We start from the raw sequence: 20,865 nt of genomic DNA, 5'->3' as shown, positions 1-20,865 counted from the left end.
TTCACACGGGAACAAATGGAGTACATTAACAGTCACACATAAACAATACAACTGTAGCTATACAGGCTGTGACACTGGTGGTGTACTAGCAGTAAGTGTACTCCCAGTACCCTTATATGTATATCACAACCATTTTGGGTCGACGCGATCACACACTGAGCAATATATATACTTTGTCAGGAGGTCAGTCAAAGCATAATCATGCTTATATAAAGGTTTTAGCATAAGTAATTACCTTTCATTCAATCACATCATCACAGATCTCATCCAATCATTATGCACATCATCACTTGTGCTAGCCAATCATAATTTGATAAATAAATCTTTGGATCATAACCATTTTATGCATTTGTAATTATAAGAATTAGAAATGATTTATCCCTACCCCTAACCTCTTTCCCATCCACCCTGTCCTTAAAACCCCAAACCAGTGACATGAGGCTAACAGGGCCACTCAACCTCAAATGTATTTACTTGCTATCTAAATCCTAGCAAGGAAATTAATGTTAGACAAAGTTTGACAATTTCAGACTTCGGTGGCCATCTTGGATTTCTTACAAAGCATTACAATTAAGATTTATGAAAGGGTCTTACTTGAGGAGTTAAGTCATACTGAATATATATTTATACGAGTGCAATAATTTGAACTGAACATAACACATACCGTTAGGTAATTCCATATGAAACCATTGGACGAGTTTGATAAATGCAATATGACGTACACACAAATATAATATCCTATTTATCACATAACTTATGTTCTACAGAAAATAGAAAAAAAAAACAACAATAAAATCATTAGTTTCCCTGTACAAAACATTTTGAGCCGAGCCAGACATTATTTAATTGTTCAGACAATTGTGACATCATTTAGTTATGAAAATCTACAACAGTATTACATGTCTTACAATATTATGACATGGGTACCAGTCATGTACATGGCAGAACTTGGTAGAATATGTGACATATTATTTAAGAGAAACAGCAAGTTTCAATTTCATAAATAACAATGATCTGATGAACTTAAAAAGTCAAAATAGCCTAGCCAATAGGGTGATCGTTTCTTAATTTGATTGTAAATTGCGAATCTAAAAAAAAAAATTAACAATAAGATGCAACAGACAATGGACCTAATGTCATGTTGCTTTCACAAAGCTTACAGGCTTTCAGCCTTCTGTATCAAGATAATAATATATACTGTGAGTTAAAAAATATTTACCTTCATTGAGAAAAACCATTTCAAAAGGGTATGTATATCGGCTAATAAGTGTCTGATGTGTACAAAACACCAATCCCAAATAGATATACATGTATATTATGTAGTGTATGAAATGTATCAATACTAATATGCTTATTGTTACCATCCTTCACCATACATGCAAAAATCTTCAAACTAACATATGTCAACACTATTTTATTACGAAATCATGATCCACCGCTAGAGTTCAATCTTGAGCAGGTATCGCTGTATTTACTGTCAGCTATAGCCAATTTATAAACTAACTGAAAAAAAATACACCGAAGTAGAAAAGGGTTTATGATAATTACGCAGCTTTCAAAGATCGCAGCAGACAGTCCAGCCTTATAAGGCATTATTTATAACAGGTTACACAAGATACGATCAATCACGGCAGGTCTTTATACACGAGTAAAATGTTCATAATCACCGTATGCGGCAACATTTCCGTCATTTATTTCGTAACTTCTATAAGAAACAAACTGCATCAAAGCCCTATCTAAGGTCAATACTTCCGATTTGGTAGTAGCAGAACACAGCACCTTGACATGTGCGATAGCAGACTAAAGTCAGTACATACAATGAGGTGGGATAAGAAACCTTTTTCAGGCCCTTTCAAGTCAGCAGTTTAAACAGTCACTGTTTCATTGGGTACATCTGGCCCGTTGGTCTGGCGGTGGGAGAGAGGCTGGCTCGATATATCCAACACTGGGTGTAGAAAAATAGCCACATTATAATATCCAAAGCGTTTAGCAAATAGCTAACTTTTGCCCGGCACATCCAAGGGGCTGTTCAAGCTAGTTCCAGGGGCCTCTCTACCTGAACCCTACAGATGGCAGAAGGGCTGGAGCATCATCAAGATTGTACCTTAATTACTAACCATCCCCTGGGTCAGACTGATGAATATACCTCACTGCAGCATCAGAGACTTGAGATTGTCCTGAAGAATGGTGTCTTTAACTGCCTGAAAAACAAACTTGATATTCTCTGTGTCTATTGCTGTGGTGAAATGGTGAAAGAGTGGCTTCACACGCTCACGGCGCCGTGAATCAAACATATTCAACATGAAGTTCTGCACATCCTCCAGGTTATTTGGGTTTCCATCAAACTCCGGAAAGTAGTCTTTGATACTTACAAGTGTCACTTTCTCTTGGAGCAGATCAAATTTATTCAAAAACAAGATAATTGCTACATTTTTGAAATTTCTGTTGTTTATAATTGTCTCGAATATACTGCAGGATTCCTGTAAACGGTTGGTTTTTCTGTCCTCGAGCAACACCTGGTCATACTCGCTGGAGGATGCCAGAAATAGAATGGACGTTATACCCTCGAAACACTGGTACCACTTTTGTCTTTGCGACCTTTGACCTCCCACATCGACAAACAAGAACGGCACGCCACTGATGTCAATGGTGTGCTCTATGATGCCTTTTGTTGCCTTCCTGGCATGGAGAATATCCTGCTTGGTTGGAATGTAGGTCTGCAACAAATAAATGTTTTATTTTTAGAGTAACTGGAAAGAAGTGTGGGTAGTGAAATGAACACAAATATGGAATCAAACCTTCAACCCAAGAAAATGCAAGTTGAATGGAAATCATATTTATTTAAACATCTATAGGCATGATCAAGTATGTTGCACACTTATATATAGACATACTTGGCAAGGAAGATGCAGTTGTCTCCCTTGCTAGGTGTATTTGACATTTACGCTGATCAATAAAGACATTTAAATGAATTATCCAAGCATTGAGAATGCTCTACCACCTAAAACCTCTCAGACTGGTGGGCGTACAAGACATTTAAACTTCTAATGGGAGAACTCGAGGAAATGCCTCCAAGCATTTTAGCATTTCTTTGCATTACAGTGATGTGAATACGTTTTAACCTTTAAACATCTAAAAAGTCTCAAACCTTGCAATGAAAAAATAAATACTGTCATAACCATTAAACTTTCATTAAGACAGCAATCAAGGAATCACGACTACAGATGCAAGTGATAAATCCATGAATTATTTAAAGATAAAATATACTGTGTGGGTTTCGTTTGGAGACAAAGAAAGTGTATAAATGCAGTTGTCCTTGTAACATATATAGTTATGAATATTTCCTCTCGACATACAAAAAAGCTGCTCCATCGTTAAGTAAACAGAATTCTTCAAATAAGCTTTTATCATTTTCATTAAATCCTGTCATCAAGATTTAAATATATGTGTCGGTAATCCAGGATGAACTTTAAGTATCAGTCAACACATTTTGATATATATATTAATTACTTCACCTTCAATCATCCACAAATATTTTACCATTCCTTAGAAATACAAAAAATAAATTCTTAAGTGATTATTAGCCTGCTGACCTTGACCTTGACCAATGACATCATCTTTCAAGTAAAAGTTCATGACATATCTTGCACTCATTTTTTGGGGGTTTTTTTTGTTTTGTTTTTTTGGAGACCTTAATTTTGTCCCTATTTCCCTACATTTCTGGCTTTCTATCTACACCAATTATCTAGCTAAATACTGAAGTATGTCTGTGTTTATAGACAATCTCTCTATTTAGCATATAGAGTATTTTATCAAAATTATATTGATCATCATATACAAATTTCACCAATTAGCAGTCAATTTTTCATACCAGAATGATTGTCCTGTATAAAGGTTTTCAGTGTGCTGTAGATGTGGACCAAGGAGAGGTAAACGAGTAGTTCAACATCATGACAGGAGTGGAACAAGGATGTAATTATAATATGTCTGGATTTGTTTTTTAGTTGCTATGGATTCGGTGATGAGAAAAGCAGTTGGAAATAGTGAGAGTGGCATAAGATGGCAGATAACATAAAACATGGATGATCTAAATTTTGCAAATATTTCACTATTCTCCTTAACGTTTAAATTTTAACAGAAAGAAGACAAAATAAGAAGACTAGATGAAGAAGCCAGTATGGGTAGGACTTGAGATCTATGAAACTAGAGTGATGAGGATAAACGCAAGAAATCTGGACACCATCAGGTAAAGAGGACAAGAAATAGAGAAAGTGGAACAATTTACATACCAAGGTGCAACGGTCAGCAAAGAAGGTAGTGGTAGGAAAGATATTAAGAACAGACTATCAGAAGCTAGGGGTGCTTTTATATAACTGAAACATGTTTGGGACTCAAATAACATTTCAAAGGAAACCAAAGTTAGGCTATAAAAAACATTAGTATCACCAGCTTTATTATATGGGTACGAGATGAAGATAATTAATTAAGGGGAAGAAAAGTTGATGTTTTCCACAACAAGCGCCTCTACACAATACAGTGACAAGATCACATCAGGGAGGTCTATTGGAAAAAACAAGGATGAAACCAGTAAGTGAAGAGATAAAAAAAAAACTGCAAATGGTAAATGATTCAGCATATTATGAGACAGGACAAGAGTAACAACTGCAATGTCAAATTAACTAGGGCCCCCAGAAGAAAAATGGGAAAGAGGACAACCAAAGACAACATGGAGGAGAATGATAGAGGAGGAAAAAGATGAAGCATGCTGGAGATCCTGGACCAAAGTATAAACAGTGGCAGCAGACGAAACGAGATGGAAAAGCTCTGTCATGGCCACAAGGCACAAAGTGGATAGGTAACAGATTTTCCTCGAAATCTAGTAAGTTGAGTGGCGAATGTGAGATCACGGAATATTCAATGGAAATATCAGCCTAAAGAACATAACAATTTACCAGGAAATATGGTGAGATATAATTTGTTACCACTTAATTCAATTAACACTTACACATCTGTGGCGTGATGGACACAAGATGGTCCCACATCCAATCAGCACAAACACTTGATGATATTAGTAATGGACATACAATCATAAGAGGGTCCAATCTCCAACATGTACACAAGTTTTCCACTTGAGTTATGTCATTTGCCTCATGATTGTTTAAATTTTCACCAATAGCATGATGTTAATTTTCCTAGGACTTCGACACTCTATATTTTTGAGTTCGTTTTACTATCTTAATTCAGTTCATTTAAACTCCTACTTTTTAGCGGAAAAACCTGACAAAGTAAAACAATAAATATTAAATCGGAAATTCATTGCCTCTATTAGATGATATCATTGTATAGACAATTTCACGATTTTTCATTCACAAGCCACCACACGTTCCTATAACAACTTTTCATTTCCTGTTGAAATGACTACAATGAGCCACAAGTGTGATAGTCACTTAAGCTATTTAGTGTGAACTGATGTCGAGTCTTACTGATAGATATACTGTATAAACAACCTTATTAGCCCAAGGCTGATAATTAACCCGATATTGTCTCAAGTTCACAAAGAACGTTAATACAATTGGCCCTGCAACAAGTCTGACCCTTACTTTGAGTCATTGTTTTTTAGCTGCCATCCCTGGGCTTATTAAAGGATAAACATAGTAATAAGCCCATTTCTATACAGTCAAGAAGTAGAATTACTTATTAATGATATTTAATTGAAATAAGTTAATTCCATGACTTGCCCTGGGCTTGTAGCAGCACAAATTGTCAGAGGATAGCTTTAATCATGGCGTAAAATATGGTTCATGTGAAATTGCATTTAAATCAAAGTTCAGTTCAACATGTTTTGAAAACCTACACAGTACATGCATCTAAGTATTCCCCAATTCATTTTTTTCTTTTTTTTTTATCTGAAAATTTCATCAATGCTTGAAAAGACTTTTCTCAACAATTAGCAAACTGAATACTGGACTCGTGCCCAACCAGTTATCGTGATGTACACAAAATTTTGAATATCTCTACCAGTATAATGTATAGAATTTTTGCTATTGTTTTATTTTTTATGTTGTGAGTTTTCAAAGGTAGACTCTAAAAATTCTATTCAAATGCCGGTCAGGATCAACGATGCATTACATCAACTTGTTCAAACCCCTAAAGGTTTTTAAACAATACAGTGTATTCCTTCAGCAGGTTTGTCAAATTACAGTAAACATCTTTTTGAAAAGAATATAAGTAACTTATAAGACATATTACATATGTTCTAAGCTTGATAATTGTCTTTAAAATAATAGAACTTTACAATGACTTAAAAACTCGTTGAACTGGATTTTTTGTAAACAGATAAAATCTGTATTGTGATAGTGAGTGGTGATGCTTACTTTCTGTGCAATCCTATGGAGACTGTCGAGGAAGTACTTCAGTGACTCACCCTGTGGGAAAACAAGCAAACACGTCATTTTAAATACAAAATTGTGACACTTTCTCACAAAAAATCAGTGTAACTGATTCATCTTGATAAAAAAAAAATCTTCTAAAACATTCATGTGACTGTTGACAATTTTTTTGTGCTCTATGTGATACAGAACTTTAAAAATGTGCTTCTAACGTGAATAATAACATACACATTTTCAAATAATTATGCATTTCAAGATTGCTTCAAATATGAAATCTAATTTATATATCAATTAGCATTTAAAAGGCCTTTTGTTGGGACAATTTGTCTTTAATTTCAATACAACAGTGCCACAAAATGCCTTTGTGTATGATGTAGTCATAATCATATTTCTCATTTATCAAAATACATTTCAAATTTGGTTTGTACACGAACTGTTTAGATGACACACCGTGACACAACATAAACATAAAAGGTGCCGTTTAAAATGAATTCACCGCAAACAGACTGGATTTGACACAGACAAGGTTATTGTTTCATTACACAGTGTGACCCATATAAATATCACATGTTGTCTCTTATACTTGCAATATTCATTATATATTAGCCAGCTTTGTAATATATATACACATCATATGTAAATATACAAATGTGAATCTGTTGTTTAGCCAATAAACTATTATGCATACAGTATAAGTTCTATGTTAAAATAAAAACTGTGCAGTGAAATTTATAAATACATTGAAGTGCATTGACTTTATTTGAATTAATTAAACTAATTAATATTTCATTCTGTCATCTTTCTCATACACATTGTGTTCATCAGGACATGCCATTGTTACATGTGCAGTGGGGGGTGGGGGGGACATACATTTCAGTAGCTAGTACATGGTGCTTGGAGTTTAACATAATTGTGTGCCAACCCCCATATTACCCTGTTTTAACTTAACTATCTAGAATAATGATACATGCTGAAAATAACAGACCTCTTATAATAAACAATGGCTAACAATAATGATTATCATATCATGTCACCATATGCAAATATCCTTTGACACATTTTACCTACAAGTGAAATTTTCAGATATATCCATGGATGTTCTGTAATTATCTATTGTGTATTGTAATTATAAAACTAATTTACATATCTAATTATCAGAAAATGAATAGCAACAAGGCCATACAAAGCATTTACATACACATTATTACTGAATAAGCTTTTCCTCAATTAAAAACATGACCAGCTTTGAAAATATGAAATTTATCATCAGTGCATGATTCTCTGATATTCTGTGAATTCTACAAAGCCAATAACCAAGACTAGCATATTCTGTCACAGCATGCTAGCTACAACTAGTACTAGTTAACAGCCTGAATAGAGAAACAAAGGACTGAATTTTTGTATGAAAAAAAAAACCAAAAACAGTGAATGGTTTGTTCAATCCAGTAAAATCAAAACTGAATTTTTACTTTCGCTTAATTAAAGTGAAATATTTTGGCTAAATAAATTCAAATTCAATCTGAAATCTGGGTACAACAATGAAAAACTCAACAAAATCTATATGTCACTTACACATATTTTAGGAAATATTTTCAATAAAATTTTTTCTTTAAGTCTATCAATAAGTACAGAAGGCCCATTTGGCCCAGATATCCCTCAAGATGTCTATTTCATTACTACATGCATTATTGTAAAAATATATTTTACAATGTACATAAAAGAAATTTCTCAAAGTATTTGATGAGTAAATGGTATGAAAGCTTTTGAAGTAGAACTGTTGATTCATTATAAACCATTTCATTTTTTCTGATTCCAAATCTTTAGTGAAGAACAGACTTTTATCTTGAGATAAAAACACTTTATTTTTTCTGCCATTTTGCATGAGAAAAAGTATAAAAAAAAATAAACAAACATGAGGCCTAGAGGCCTTGACGGTCACCTGATCATGAGGTAAGCGATATTGAATATACAACTGGTAAGTATCTTTCAAGTGTCACATAAAAGAAATTTGACACTGATGATAGTTTAAAGTCCCTGGAGGTCAGCCAGGGTCAATATATAATTAAACCATCCTAGACTAATAATTCTTACCAAGTTATTTCCACTAGAAATTAAACAAATTAAGCTCTAAAATCTAGTTTTCTTATATAAACTAGAGTAAATTTTACCCCCTACCCAAGGGGAAATGTGAGACCCCAGTCTCCGGGCTATGAAATTCACAATTTTTGTCAAGAGCTTTAAGGTCTTTTCATTCATGAAATGTATTTGATTTTACCATATCTGGCTGTGAGAAGAAGATTTTTGAAATTTGAACTTTTTTCGAGGGTCCATCTGCTCCTTGGGGTCAGCCAGAATAAATATGTACATACCATCAAGCCGTCATTCTTCACTTATATTAGAACGTTTGAAATATTTAAAATGGAAATTAAACAAATTATGTTAAAAGATCTACTTTTCCTATATAAGGTGTAGATAATTTTACCTGCTCCCCAGGGTGTAAATGAAAGACTTTTGGGCCTTGAAAATCACAATTTTGGTGTAGCATCTTCTAAGACACTTCCATTCATGTAGAGTATTTGAATCTACTTTATCTGGGTACTGAGAAGAAGATTTTTTAAAGTTGAGTTTATTTGACCACTTTTGGCCCTGCCCACAATGCCCCTGGGGGAGTCTTATAATTTACTCTTTTTGATTATCTTTGGCTCGGGAACATTTAATTTCATTGAAATCGGTTCGAGACTTTCCAGAAGAAGTCAAAAATGTTAAAAAGTTACCGACACCAGACAATAGGCAACTGCAATATATACATAGCTCTCCATGAGACTTTGTCTCAGGTGACCTCAAAATCTATCTAAACAGAGATAATCAGTTCATCATCTGCATGTATAGAAACAAGAAATCTGTGATATCATCCAATACTACATGTAAGGATATATATTTCAGTATGTCAATGTACAGAATAGGATAAAACAAATTAATTACATATCTTAATATCAAGGTTATAATTAAGGAAATGAGTTCCTTTTTTTGTTATTTCACACACGTCAGTATATAAATTTGTCCTAGATAAATTGTTATCACCAGCTGAATTTTCTCCATGGAGATATGGATCTCCAAGAATTTTCCAGAAAATCTCCATCTTAAACCCCACAGACATTGTGTGGAGAAAAATATTTGCGGCAAAATTTTCTTTTTCCATTGAATATTTGTGGACTAAAAATGGATATCATTCTGAACTTCCATGGAAATTTTAAAGAGATAACAGAAATTTGGACTTCGAACTTTTTGCCTTTGGAGACTTTATAGAAATGTGGACTTCTTGTATTTTACATGGAAATTCAATGGAAAAATGGAGAAAGTTCAACTGCAACAGTAATTATAAACAGTGCAAACATGTCTACAAGTCAACAGCATGAAGATTTAAATCTTGTGTATTTAGAGTAGATATATTTTGTCTTGAATATCTTAGTAAAATATCATAGCAGTAATGAAATAAGTACACAGTCAACTTTAATGTCTATCATTTATTAACAAGTGTACGTGACATTATTCCTAATACAAACCCTCTGTAATCTGACATTCTGTCCAATATGAACCCTTAGTTAACCTGCTGATCTAATACACACCCTCAGTAATCTGACATTATTTCCAATATGAACCCTTAGTTAACCTGCAGATCTAATACAAACCCTCAGTAATCTGACATTATTTCCAATATGAACCCTTAGTTAACCTGCTGATCTAATACACACCCTCTGTAATCTGACATTCTGTCCAATATGAACCCTTAGTTAACCTGCAGATCTAATACAAACCCTCAGTAATCTGACATTATTTCCAATATGAACCCTTAGTTAACCTGCTGATCTAATACACACCCTCTGTAATCTGACATTCTGTCCAATATGAACCCTTAGTTAACCTGCTGATCTAATACAAACCCTCAGTAATCTGACATTATTTCCAATATGAACCCTTAGTTAACCTGCTGATCTAATACACACCCTCTGTAATCCAACATTCTGTCCAATATGAACCCTTAGTTAACCTGCTGATCTAATACACACCCTCAGTAATCTGAAACTATGTTCAATATAAGTCCTAAGTAAACATGCCAATCTATTATGAACTCCCTGTAATCTGACATTTTAATATGAACCCTCAGTAATCTGACATTATTTCCAATATGAACCCTTAGTTAACCTGCTGATCTAATACAAACCCTCAGTAATCTGACATTATTTCCAATATGAACCCTTAGTTAACCTGCTGATCTAATACAAACCCTCAGTAATCTGACATTATTTCCAATATAAACCTTAAATAATCAGACCTTCTGACAAGATTCCTGGGTAACCCGACATTCCCTGTATCACAATATTGTCGTTGTAAGCTGACATCCTGTCTTATCTGAATTCCAGAAAATAATATTCTCAGATTATATAAACAATTATGACTAAGTCAAGAATTAAATATCATACAGAGTGTATACAATTATTACAATCATTTACCTGTGTATAACAGATACCCAAAACCTGTCTATAAAGACCACTGTAACTTCCTGATGATTTCCTGCCAACAAAGACCACTTATCTCTGCTATCTTCAGCGACCATTATAGACTAGTTTGACTGAATGTATACATGTACACTGTATATCAGTGTGGTTCTTTCAGTCTATTCTATTTACAAACTTGACACCATCTTGAACAGGATCTAGCTACCTCTATATCTATATTCCAGTAACAGATTTGGGTGTTTGGTTGAGATGATCAAGACCAGCTGCTGAAACCACTTGAAACCATTTTTCACAGAACCCAACATACAAATCTCCATTAAACACACAATTTGGGAACGTTATTTATGGTTTCATATATACATATTTAGGCCAGATGTGTAAATATTTACAGTTAAGAACTTACAAAGCATGATTAGAGCAATAACATATATGTACAAAATGTATGACAGCACAGTATATGTATAATCTTCAAGGAGAATACACACCATAAGCCCCCAATATTAACCGATAGTTAAACACTTCAACCTCAAACATTTGCAAGAAAAGAAGCTTAAAACTTACCATAATCCTCTTCGTTATCTGAATTTTACGTGAATTTTAAAATAACTAAACCTACATATAAATGTAAATATATATATTCATTTGTCAAGCACTTTTTTTTTAACAAGAGAATTTTGATTCCCTTCATCTTACTCTATACTAAAACTAAAGAAACATTCCATCTACATTAATTACTTTATGTTCATCATGCCTATTATCATATTTTTAATTTGGTATATAAAAACGCATTATGTAAGGTTTCTATAATTATGAAACATACGCACATATATATGTTTCTGTCTTGTTCTCACCAAATTAAAGTTACATTTTATTCCACAACTATTATCTATGACTGATCCTTCATTGATGACGAATTCAGGAAAGTGACAAACATTTGATCATTTGTGATACTATACTATTTAAAAAGAAAAAATTAGTTTCAAAAAGTTCATGAAATTAAATGCTTATAAATTCCCACGCACTACTTTTTTTTTGGTCCATGACAACATTATTTCAGATCATTATAAGAAAACGTTTAATCTTTATATATTAAGATAAATAAAAAGAGATAAGCAAAAAGTTACTTGCAGTTAAAAACTACAGTAGCCATACTTTCAATCCAAACTAGGACTATATCTGAAAACACCCTTTTGACCTTTAATTCGTTTGTAGAAAATTTTAGTTTTGCAGACCTCCAATATCAGCCTTTCATTTCAAACTTCTACATTTTCAACATCAATGTACAGAATTATGTAATCAAAGTATTGAAGTACTACTGGAGGTGCAACAGGATGTTTTCTTCAAAAAACTTTTCGACTTTTGGGTATTGTTCAGTGTTAAATGATAAATCCCTATAAATATGACTTGGAAACAACTTAAATCCAAATGATACAGCTACTTAATAAAGCGAGACATATTTTGAATTTGATTAGAATATACGGCTGTTGATCTGTTTCATGTTTTGTAAATATAAATATGTTTTTTGTAAATGTTTATAACTGTGTGTTGTCTTGAAAAGTGGTAGATTGCCCAAATCTTGCCAGATTTGACAAATATTGTTATAAGTTATACCCAATGGGTTTTGGTGTCTTGAGATCCAGCACCCACACGCTGAATATGATACTGTTGTTACATCATTTCTTACAAGATATCTATACAATTGTAAATATAATACATGTAACTGTGCATATCATGTATCAAAATCAGGAAATGTAATAGCTGATTTGATATACATGTTAAACCTATAAATATTTATGTATAGCTCCTATAACAACAACAGCAACCCCCAACCCACCCCCAAAACCCCAACTACTGAATTATTTTATGCTACAAATTTTGTAGGATGTCAAGTCCTGAACACCAATTTCAAAATTTGGATAAGTCCCAATACTATTAAGAAATATGGTATGTTCTCAAAATTTGAGTGAGTCAACAGGAAAAGCATGATTCTGGGACTCAAAATATCTACATCCCAAAAGTCACTGTTGTCTTACATCACATGATTCTAGAACTTTTTATAATTTCAGCAGGTCATGATATAACTTATATTAGGTTGACCTGAAAAAATCAGGTGAGTTGGTGACATTGTTAAAGAATTTAATGTTTACTAAATAAAAATTCAAAGTCATTTCTATTCTGGAGACATTGTACAAATCACAAGCCATTTATCGTGAGGAAGACTAAGTGATGACCTCATTGTATGCTATAGATGCATTCTGGATCCCTTACTATATGTACACTGACCAGGTAAAGACTAAGTGACAACCTAGCTGTATACTATAGATAAATGTACACTGACCAGGTAAAGACTAAGTGATGACCTAGCTGTATACTATAGATAAATGTACACTGACCAGGTAAAGACTAAGTGATGACCTAGCTGTATACTATAGATAAATGTACACTAACCAGGTGAAGACTAAGTGATGACCTAGCTGTATACTATAGATAAATGTACACTGACCAGGTAAAGACTAAGTGACAACCTAGCTGTATACTATAGATAAATGTACACTAACCAGGTAAAGACTAAATGTACACTGACCAGGTAAAGACTAAGTGATGACCTAGCTGTATACTATAGATAAATGTACACTGACCAGGTAAAGACTAAGTGACAACCTAGCTGTATACTATAGATAAATGTACACTGACCAGGTAAAGACTAAGTGACGACCTAGCTGTATATTATAGATAAATGTACACTGACCAGGTAAAGACTAAGTGACGACCTAGCTGTATATTATAGATAAATGTACACTGACCAGGTAAAGACTAAGTGACGACCTAGCTGTATACTATAGATAAATGTACACTGACCAGGTAAAGACTAAGTGATGACCTAGCTGTATACTATAGATAAATGTACACTGACCAGGTAAAGACTAAGTGATGACCTAGCTGTATACTATAGATAAATGTACACTGACCAGGTAAAGACTAAGTGATGACCTAGCTGTATACTATAGATAAATGTACACTGACTAGGTAAAGACTAAGTGATGACCTAGCTTTATACTATAGATAAATGTACACTGACCAGGTAAAGACTAAGTGATGACCTAGCTGTATACTATAGATAAATGTACACTGACCAGGTAAAGACTAAGTGACGACCTAGCTGTATACTATAGATAAATGTACTCTGACCAGGTAAAGACTAAGTGACGTGATAGATATAACAAAGTTTTTGCTTCCACCTGCATGTGCACTGTATACCTAGCTGTATAGATAAATGTACACTGACCAGGTAAAGACTAAGTGACGACCTAGCTGTATACCATAGATAAATGTACACTGACCAGGTAAAGACGACCTAGCTGTAGTAAATGTACTCTGACCAGGTAGCTGTATACTATAGATAAATGTACACTGCAACCAGGTAAAGACTAAGTGATGACCTAGCTGTATACTATAGATAAATGTACACTAACCAGGTAAAGACTAAGTGATGACCTAGCTGTATACTATAGATAAATGTACACTAACCAGGTAAAGACTAAGTGATGACCTAGCTGTATACTATAGATAAATGTACACTGACCAGGTGAAGACTAAGTGACGACCTAGCTGTATATTATAGATAAATGTACACTGACCAGGTAAAGACTAAGTGATGACCTAGCTGTATACTATAGATAAATGTACACTGACCAGGTGAAGACTAAGTGACGACCTAGCTGTATACCATAGATAAATATACTCTGACCAGGTGAAGACTAAGTGACGACCTAGCTGTATAGATAAAACAAAGTTTTTGCTTCCACCTGCATGTACACTAACCAGGTGAAGACTAAGTGACGACCTAGCTGTACCTAGCTGTATATAGATAAATGTACATGTACACTGACCAGGTAAAGACTAAGTGATGACCTAGCTGTATATAGATAAATGTACACTGACCAGGTATAGATAAATGTACACTAACAAAGTTTTTGCAGCATGTACACTGACCAGACTAAGTGATGACCTAGCTTTATACTATAGATAAATGTACACTGACCAGGTAAAGACTAAGTGATGACCTAGCTGTATACCATAGATAAATATACTCTGACCAGGTGAAGACTAAGTGACGACCTAGCTGTATAGATAAAACAAAGTTTTTGCTTCCACCTGCATGTACACTGACCAGGTAAAGACTAAGTGATGACCTAGCTGTATACTATAGATAAATGTACACTGACCAGGTGAAGACTTTTTGCTTCCACCTGCATGTACACTGACCAGGTAAAGACTAAGTGATGACCTAGCTGTATACTATAGATAAATATACACTAACCAGGTGAAGACTAAGCAGAGATGTCTTATTTAATTTATCAATGTCAGCTTTGTAAGTCATGACACTGTATACACATCCATGAAAACCATGGACTTAACTTTATAGGAACAATGGCTGTGGTGTATGTACACATGAAATCTGAAGACAATATACATGTAATTGAAAACATAATTATTTAAAATTTACAACCAATTTTCATACCTGACATAAAGTTGGACTGATAAAACGGAAATAAAATTTCATGTCTGTTTTTCATTTTCTTTCTATTTCATGTTTATACAATAATACAAAAATAAAACACAAAACACATGTATATGAATATAGATCTATTAAGGAACTCAACTGCAGCAATGATTTTGGACAATTGCTGCAGAATGAAGGTTATTGCCTCACCTTACCAAATCACCTTCTTCTTCCTGAAGTATGATAGATATACTGTTCCATTTTGAAATAACTTAGCTGGGTGTCACATAGAGGATGTTTCACGATTAAAAACTGAATGTAACATTATCTAAACATATTCAATAAACAATGCAATCAACAAACAATCAAATACAACTGGCCAGAATTTGTTATCATACTTAATTAACATTTGCAATTGCAATTTAAATCAAAACTACAGATACCTGTGTCCAGTTGATTTTTTCTTTTTTTTACATTTCATTAAATTTAAGAAATTTTCAAACTTAGATGAATTTGACCATTAGCAAAAATTGAGGTGCATGTCAGTCTAAGCTTATAAAAAAACAAACCTTGATTACTTGCTATGAATATATCATGTGTACGTTTCCATTACAAACAAGTAACTAGTTATTCTTTATCTGAATCACTACACTGTTATTCATTAATTATCCCCTAATAGTTAAGCATATAGGTTGGCTAGCACAATCTCGGATACAAAAGAAGGTAATTGGTAATTTGCTTTTCTCTAGGGCCAAAGCGTTTTTATTTGTTGGCATTTCTGCAGAACCAAAAGTTTTGAGCAAATTTATATCATACCAGACAACAAGGGCCTAACAGTTATTTTTGAGACTAAAGATATTTGCATCCTTGACTCATGCTTTTTTGGTGGGACTCAAACTTATCTGGACTAGCCGAAACAAAAATCTAAGATTACTGCATTCGACTGATATACCTATTGCTTAAAACTTTCAATTATGACATTGATCATGGGTAGGCAATTGTTTTATCACAAGAGATAAAAAAAAAAAAAACTTGATAATATTTCTTGATTTTTACATTAGCCAGATGAAGCACTGTTGTGACAGCAGTTCTCGGTTTGTTTTAAACACAATCACAAAGACGGCTACAACACACATATGAAACCATATCAGAGACACAAAAAGGAAATTTATAACTTAAAGCATTTGCTTATTGTAATCAGCTATAAATTACACTATTATGTCATTATGTTCAACATGATATACTTTCTGTGTGTTATTTTGTTTTTCTGTAAACATGAATGTCAACATCAACAACACAAAATATCAAGTGCTAAGACAGTTTTAATCTCCTCAAGACTTTTTTTTTTCCAAATTTGATTTTTTTCTTAATCTATCAAAGATTTCACATATATATATCTCAGTGCAATCAGCAACTTTTGGAAAAGCTTGTAACAATATAATCAGCACATACCGTCAACAAAAACATAAGAGAACAGATCAACGTAATGCTAAAACATGTGGTAGACATGCTTTTAGCAGATACATAAGATCTTCTACACTGATAACTATGTAGGCCCAACTCCTGCCTGCTTTTCATCAACACCAGTGATCACTCCACAGTGCAGTTTTACAGTCAGGAGCGAGATCTATGGTAGAAGATTTGGCCACTCTCAGCAAAACACTTTATCACTTTCTAGATCTTTTCTGATGTTCTGCTTTTCAGATGTTACACAGCACACACAAATATTTAATGCAACAAATGCCCCCCCCCCCTCCCTTACCCCCACCCATTCTTCTAACAAAAATAAAACAGAATACAAATGTATAGCATTTATTATTATCCTTATACATCTTTTATTCGTAAATTAAATTTGTACCTCAAATTATCCTCATTTACCTGCATGGTATTTCCCACACACATGAAGCTTGACATCCTGGACATAGCTAGCTATAGGGAGCTATGTAAAGTCTAAAATTGATATGTTTGCACAGTACCATATACCTATATCGGATGTCTGGAAAAAATACAGACTGACAAAAAAGGAAAAATATTCCATCTATGAATGATGTGGAGGCATTCTAACTTAGCATAAAGAGTTGATATTGATGCAAGCTAAACCATATCAAGTTCAAAAACCTTAGCTTGTAGAATATACGTTACAATATATGCAAGCTAGGCCTTGTAAACGATATTGATGGACACCTCAACCTCTTTTACGAGGTAACAACGTGAAAAACTGTATAAATATTTCAATAGTTCTAGTGATTTTGCTGATGATTACTACAATAATGGTATCAGATTTTTTGTTTTTTCGAGAAACGTCTGTCTAAAAGCAATGCTTTTAAATTGAAATATTACAATTGTATTTTTTTACTTTCTTAATGTATATTTTGCTTGAAGGAAATAACAACAAACAAATGACATCATGATTATTACCAAGAATCCTGGAGCTTGACCCAGACATCTATATGCTAAGAAATGTAACATATATCTACCGTATTTTCCAGATAATAAGCAATAGCTTTGTTTCTTGGTGATCGGGTGTGTGATTTATATGTGGAGGTAAAAAAAAGGCAGTATGAAAAAAAAATTAACTGTACTAGTATACTAGTACGAGATGATACAGTGTTTTACAAGTACCTGTCTATCACTGAAACAGATTATCTAGAACTGTCATTTGCAATCGTATACAGGATGATTTTAAGATTGAAATAAAGATAACGTTCTCATGGATTTAATTAATCATACCTTTTAACATGAACCATAATAATATCTTCTGAAATTTCGTAGTACTTTGGAAGCCATAGGGGAAGTTTACAGTCTGTTGCATCCTGGGATCAATAAGATATATGTCTAATTCTAGAATGACCGCCATGCTTGTTTACAATAAGAATGGTTTCATGTAACTTACAAGAAATAATATGAGACTATAAGAATTTTGTCAGCATGCAAGAGCTTTTCGCTAGTATTAAACAGTACAGACACAATGAAGATATTGTTAAGTAAACCGCACGTAATGTCAGGCCCTATAACTTCGCATTGACAATATTTGGAGGCTCGCAAGTCAAACAAGTTTGATAATTGCTATTTTATGCTTTTGAAACACATTGATAAAACAAAGGATTATCTGTGTATAATTAATTTGCAAATTTACATTAAACGCTTTACCGAGGATCTTGTTACATTACTTTCCGTTTTCTGTTATATCAACAAACTTTAGTCAATATAATAGTTACCACATCGTTAGAAAGGATGCAACTTATATTTCATTGCGGTTAATATGTGGATCAAATAAAACAAATCATTAAAATTGGATGCAACTTATATTTCATTGCGGTTAATATGTGGATCAAATAAAACAAATCATTAAAATTGGCTATGAGGCTTATATACTGGTACTGCTTATAACCTCGAAAATATGGTAATACATTTCTTCTTTCCTGAATGCTTCATACATATATATATATATAAAACATATTTTATCGTAATCATGAAAATTTCCTAACATAAAATCAGAGTACAATATTAATGCTCCCAATGTATTACTGTTGATAAATGATTTTACACAAATAACTTGCATGCATGTAAAAAAGTCTTACATACTGCATAGACGTATTAAGCGAATCAAAATACAAAGTATAAAATAAATATTTATGAATAATTTCAAAAAGATCGTTTTCCCATCATTAGATCTGATATTTATCATCAAAACTCAAAATAACTTTTTTACAAAGATACACCAATTCAATATATTCAAAAACTAAATGTATTTCAATTTCACAATAACATTTTAGATTAACAAGATCTCATGTTCTGACCAATGAACTTCTGGTGAGGGTTATCAATGGAGACAAGAATGCACTACATATGCAGTATAATTCTACATTGTATACCAAAACATGGAACTTTTCTAAAATGATTTGGTATATACATGTGTGGTAATGGCAACTACACCTTCAACATTCGCCATTATTATCAATAGGTACATCATAAAATAGGTCAGCTAACCAATTAAGCCATCTAGTATTCTGTCTATTATCTATTTCATCTTTCTTAAAAATTTTCAAGTGGTGTCTTTCATATATATGGGAAACTTTTATAATGACAGTAAAAAAAATAGTGTCATCAACCTTTAGCCATCATATATATCTGGTCATAGTCCTTCTTAATCAAAGGTGACCTCAATTCAAATACACTTGTGTATATAGTTATCAAATCTGTATGTATTTAAGTGATGTTTTCCTATGTTATGTTCGAACATTATTCTACTATATTTGACCAAATAATTCATTTTAAACATTTTATATACTGATCAAAAGTAAATATATATCATAGGTGATTTTAATATTTTAGAGTATTTGAGCAGGTTATGACCAATATAAAGTTGACCTGAGACAATTAGTTGACACTGATCATGAGAAGGACTTCTACAAAATATAACAGAATGACAGGAACAGGGTCAGAGGAAAGTGATCAATTTACAGTGATTTCCAAGTATCAAAATTCAGAAGATGAGCTAATACTACATGTACACTTCACCTCATTTTTTGAAGGAAAGCCAATTACAATCAGCATGAAAATGCTCTAGACCTCCACACTTACACTGTATGAACATTTATTTTTTTTTAATGCAATGTTTAATGTCACTTAATAATTAATAATTTCAATTTTGGTAAGAACAAAGATACATGGAATGCTTCATTTTCGTGTGTGACAGTATCTGAGTGGTGCCATTATAAAGTTGTGTGATAATTAGAATGTATTCACTGTAAATTTTGCTACACTGGATTATGAAGTTGACTTGACATAAATTTATGCAAGTGATTTACAATTTTGTCATTCGACTTCTTGTCTATTGTTGTGATATATAACAATTATGAGATTATCATCAATATATTACATATCAATTTACGTCAATAAACTTACCAGTTGAAACTCTCGTCTCCTGTCAAAGGCAGCTAATATACCAGAATCTCCCCACAGGATCTTCATGGGCTCAACATAGTCCCAGAAAGATGTATCATCTAATTTGTTGTTGGTGTCATAACTAAACACAAAGCTTGCATGTTTCGCATTTGCTTCATTTCCCCATGGTATTCCTAACTTGTCTCTAGCATCAATAAGCACACGCATACCTTTGACGATGTTTGCAAAAATAACAACTTTATACTCTCGAAGGGCTTCATCATCAAAATCTTGTCCATGGATTATTCTCATTTGTTTCAAAAAAGTACTTTTACCACTTTCTCCAGCTCCAAGTAACAGAATCTTAATTGTCCTTCGAAACTGGATTTTCTCCTTGGCTAGAGTCTTGTCTATGCTCCTGCTTCGACTCTTTTGCTCTCTTTCTTGGTCAGACATACAACATGACATTACAATGTCAGCCATTTTGCTCCTCTTACCCCGCCCATGACGTCAGAGACAAAAACTTCCGGTTTTGATGTCGTTATAAACTTTCATATGCTTACTGAAG

At 33.3% G+C, this 20,865-nt stretch overlaps 1 protein-coding gene across 1 annotated transcript; it reads right to left on the bottom strand.

The window, feature by feature from the left end:
- LOC132553445 (guanine nucleotide-binding protein subunit alpha-12-like) lies at positions 1-20,780 on the bottom strand. Its single transcript, XM_060217690.1, has 3 exons — positions 20,319-20,780; positions 6,375-6,425; positions 1-2,717 (listed from the first exon to the last, which is right to left on the bottom strand). Exons 1-3 carry the CDS (start codon positions 20,778-20,780, stop codon positions 2,148-2,150), a joined length of 1,083 nt encoding a protein of 360 aa, XP_060073673.1. The 3' UTR covers positions 1-2,147.
- Positions 20,781-20,865: the final 85 nt, after the last annotated feature.

This window comes from Ylistrum balloti, unplaced genomic scaffold, assembly GCF_031769215.1.
Source record: "Ylistrum balloti isolate Yb309-2 unplaced genomic scaffold, AGI_CSIRO_Ybal_v1 Utg370328, whole genome shotgun sequence".
NCBI lineage: Eukaryota > Metazoa > Mollusca > Bivalvia > Pectinida > Pectinidae > Ylistrum > Ylistrum balloti.
The sequence above is the reverse complement of the archived record's forward strand: the minus strand, read 5'-3'. Positions and strand labels throughout refer to the sequence as shown.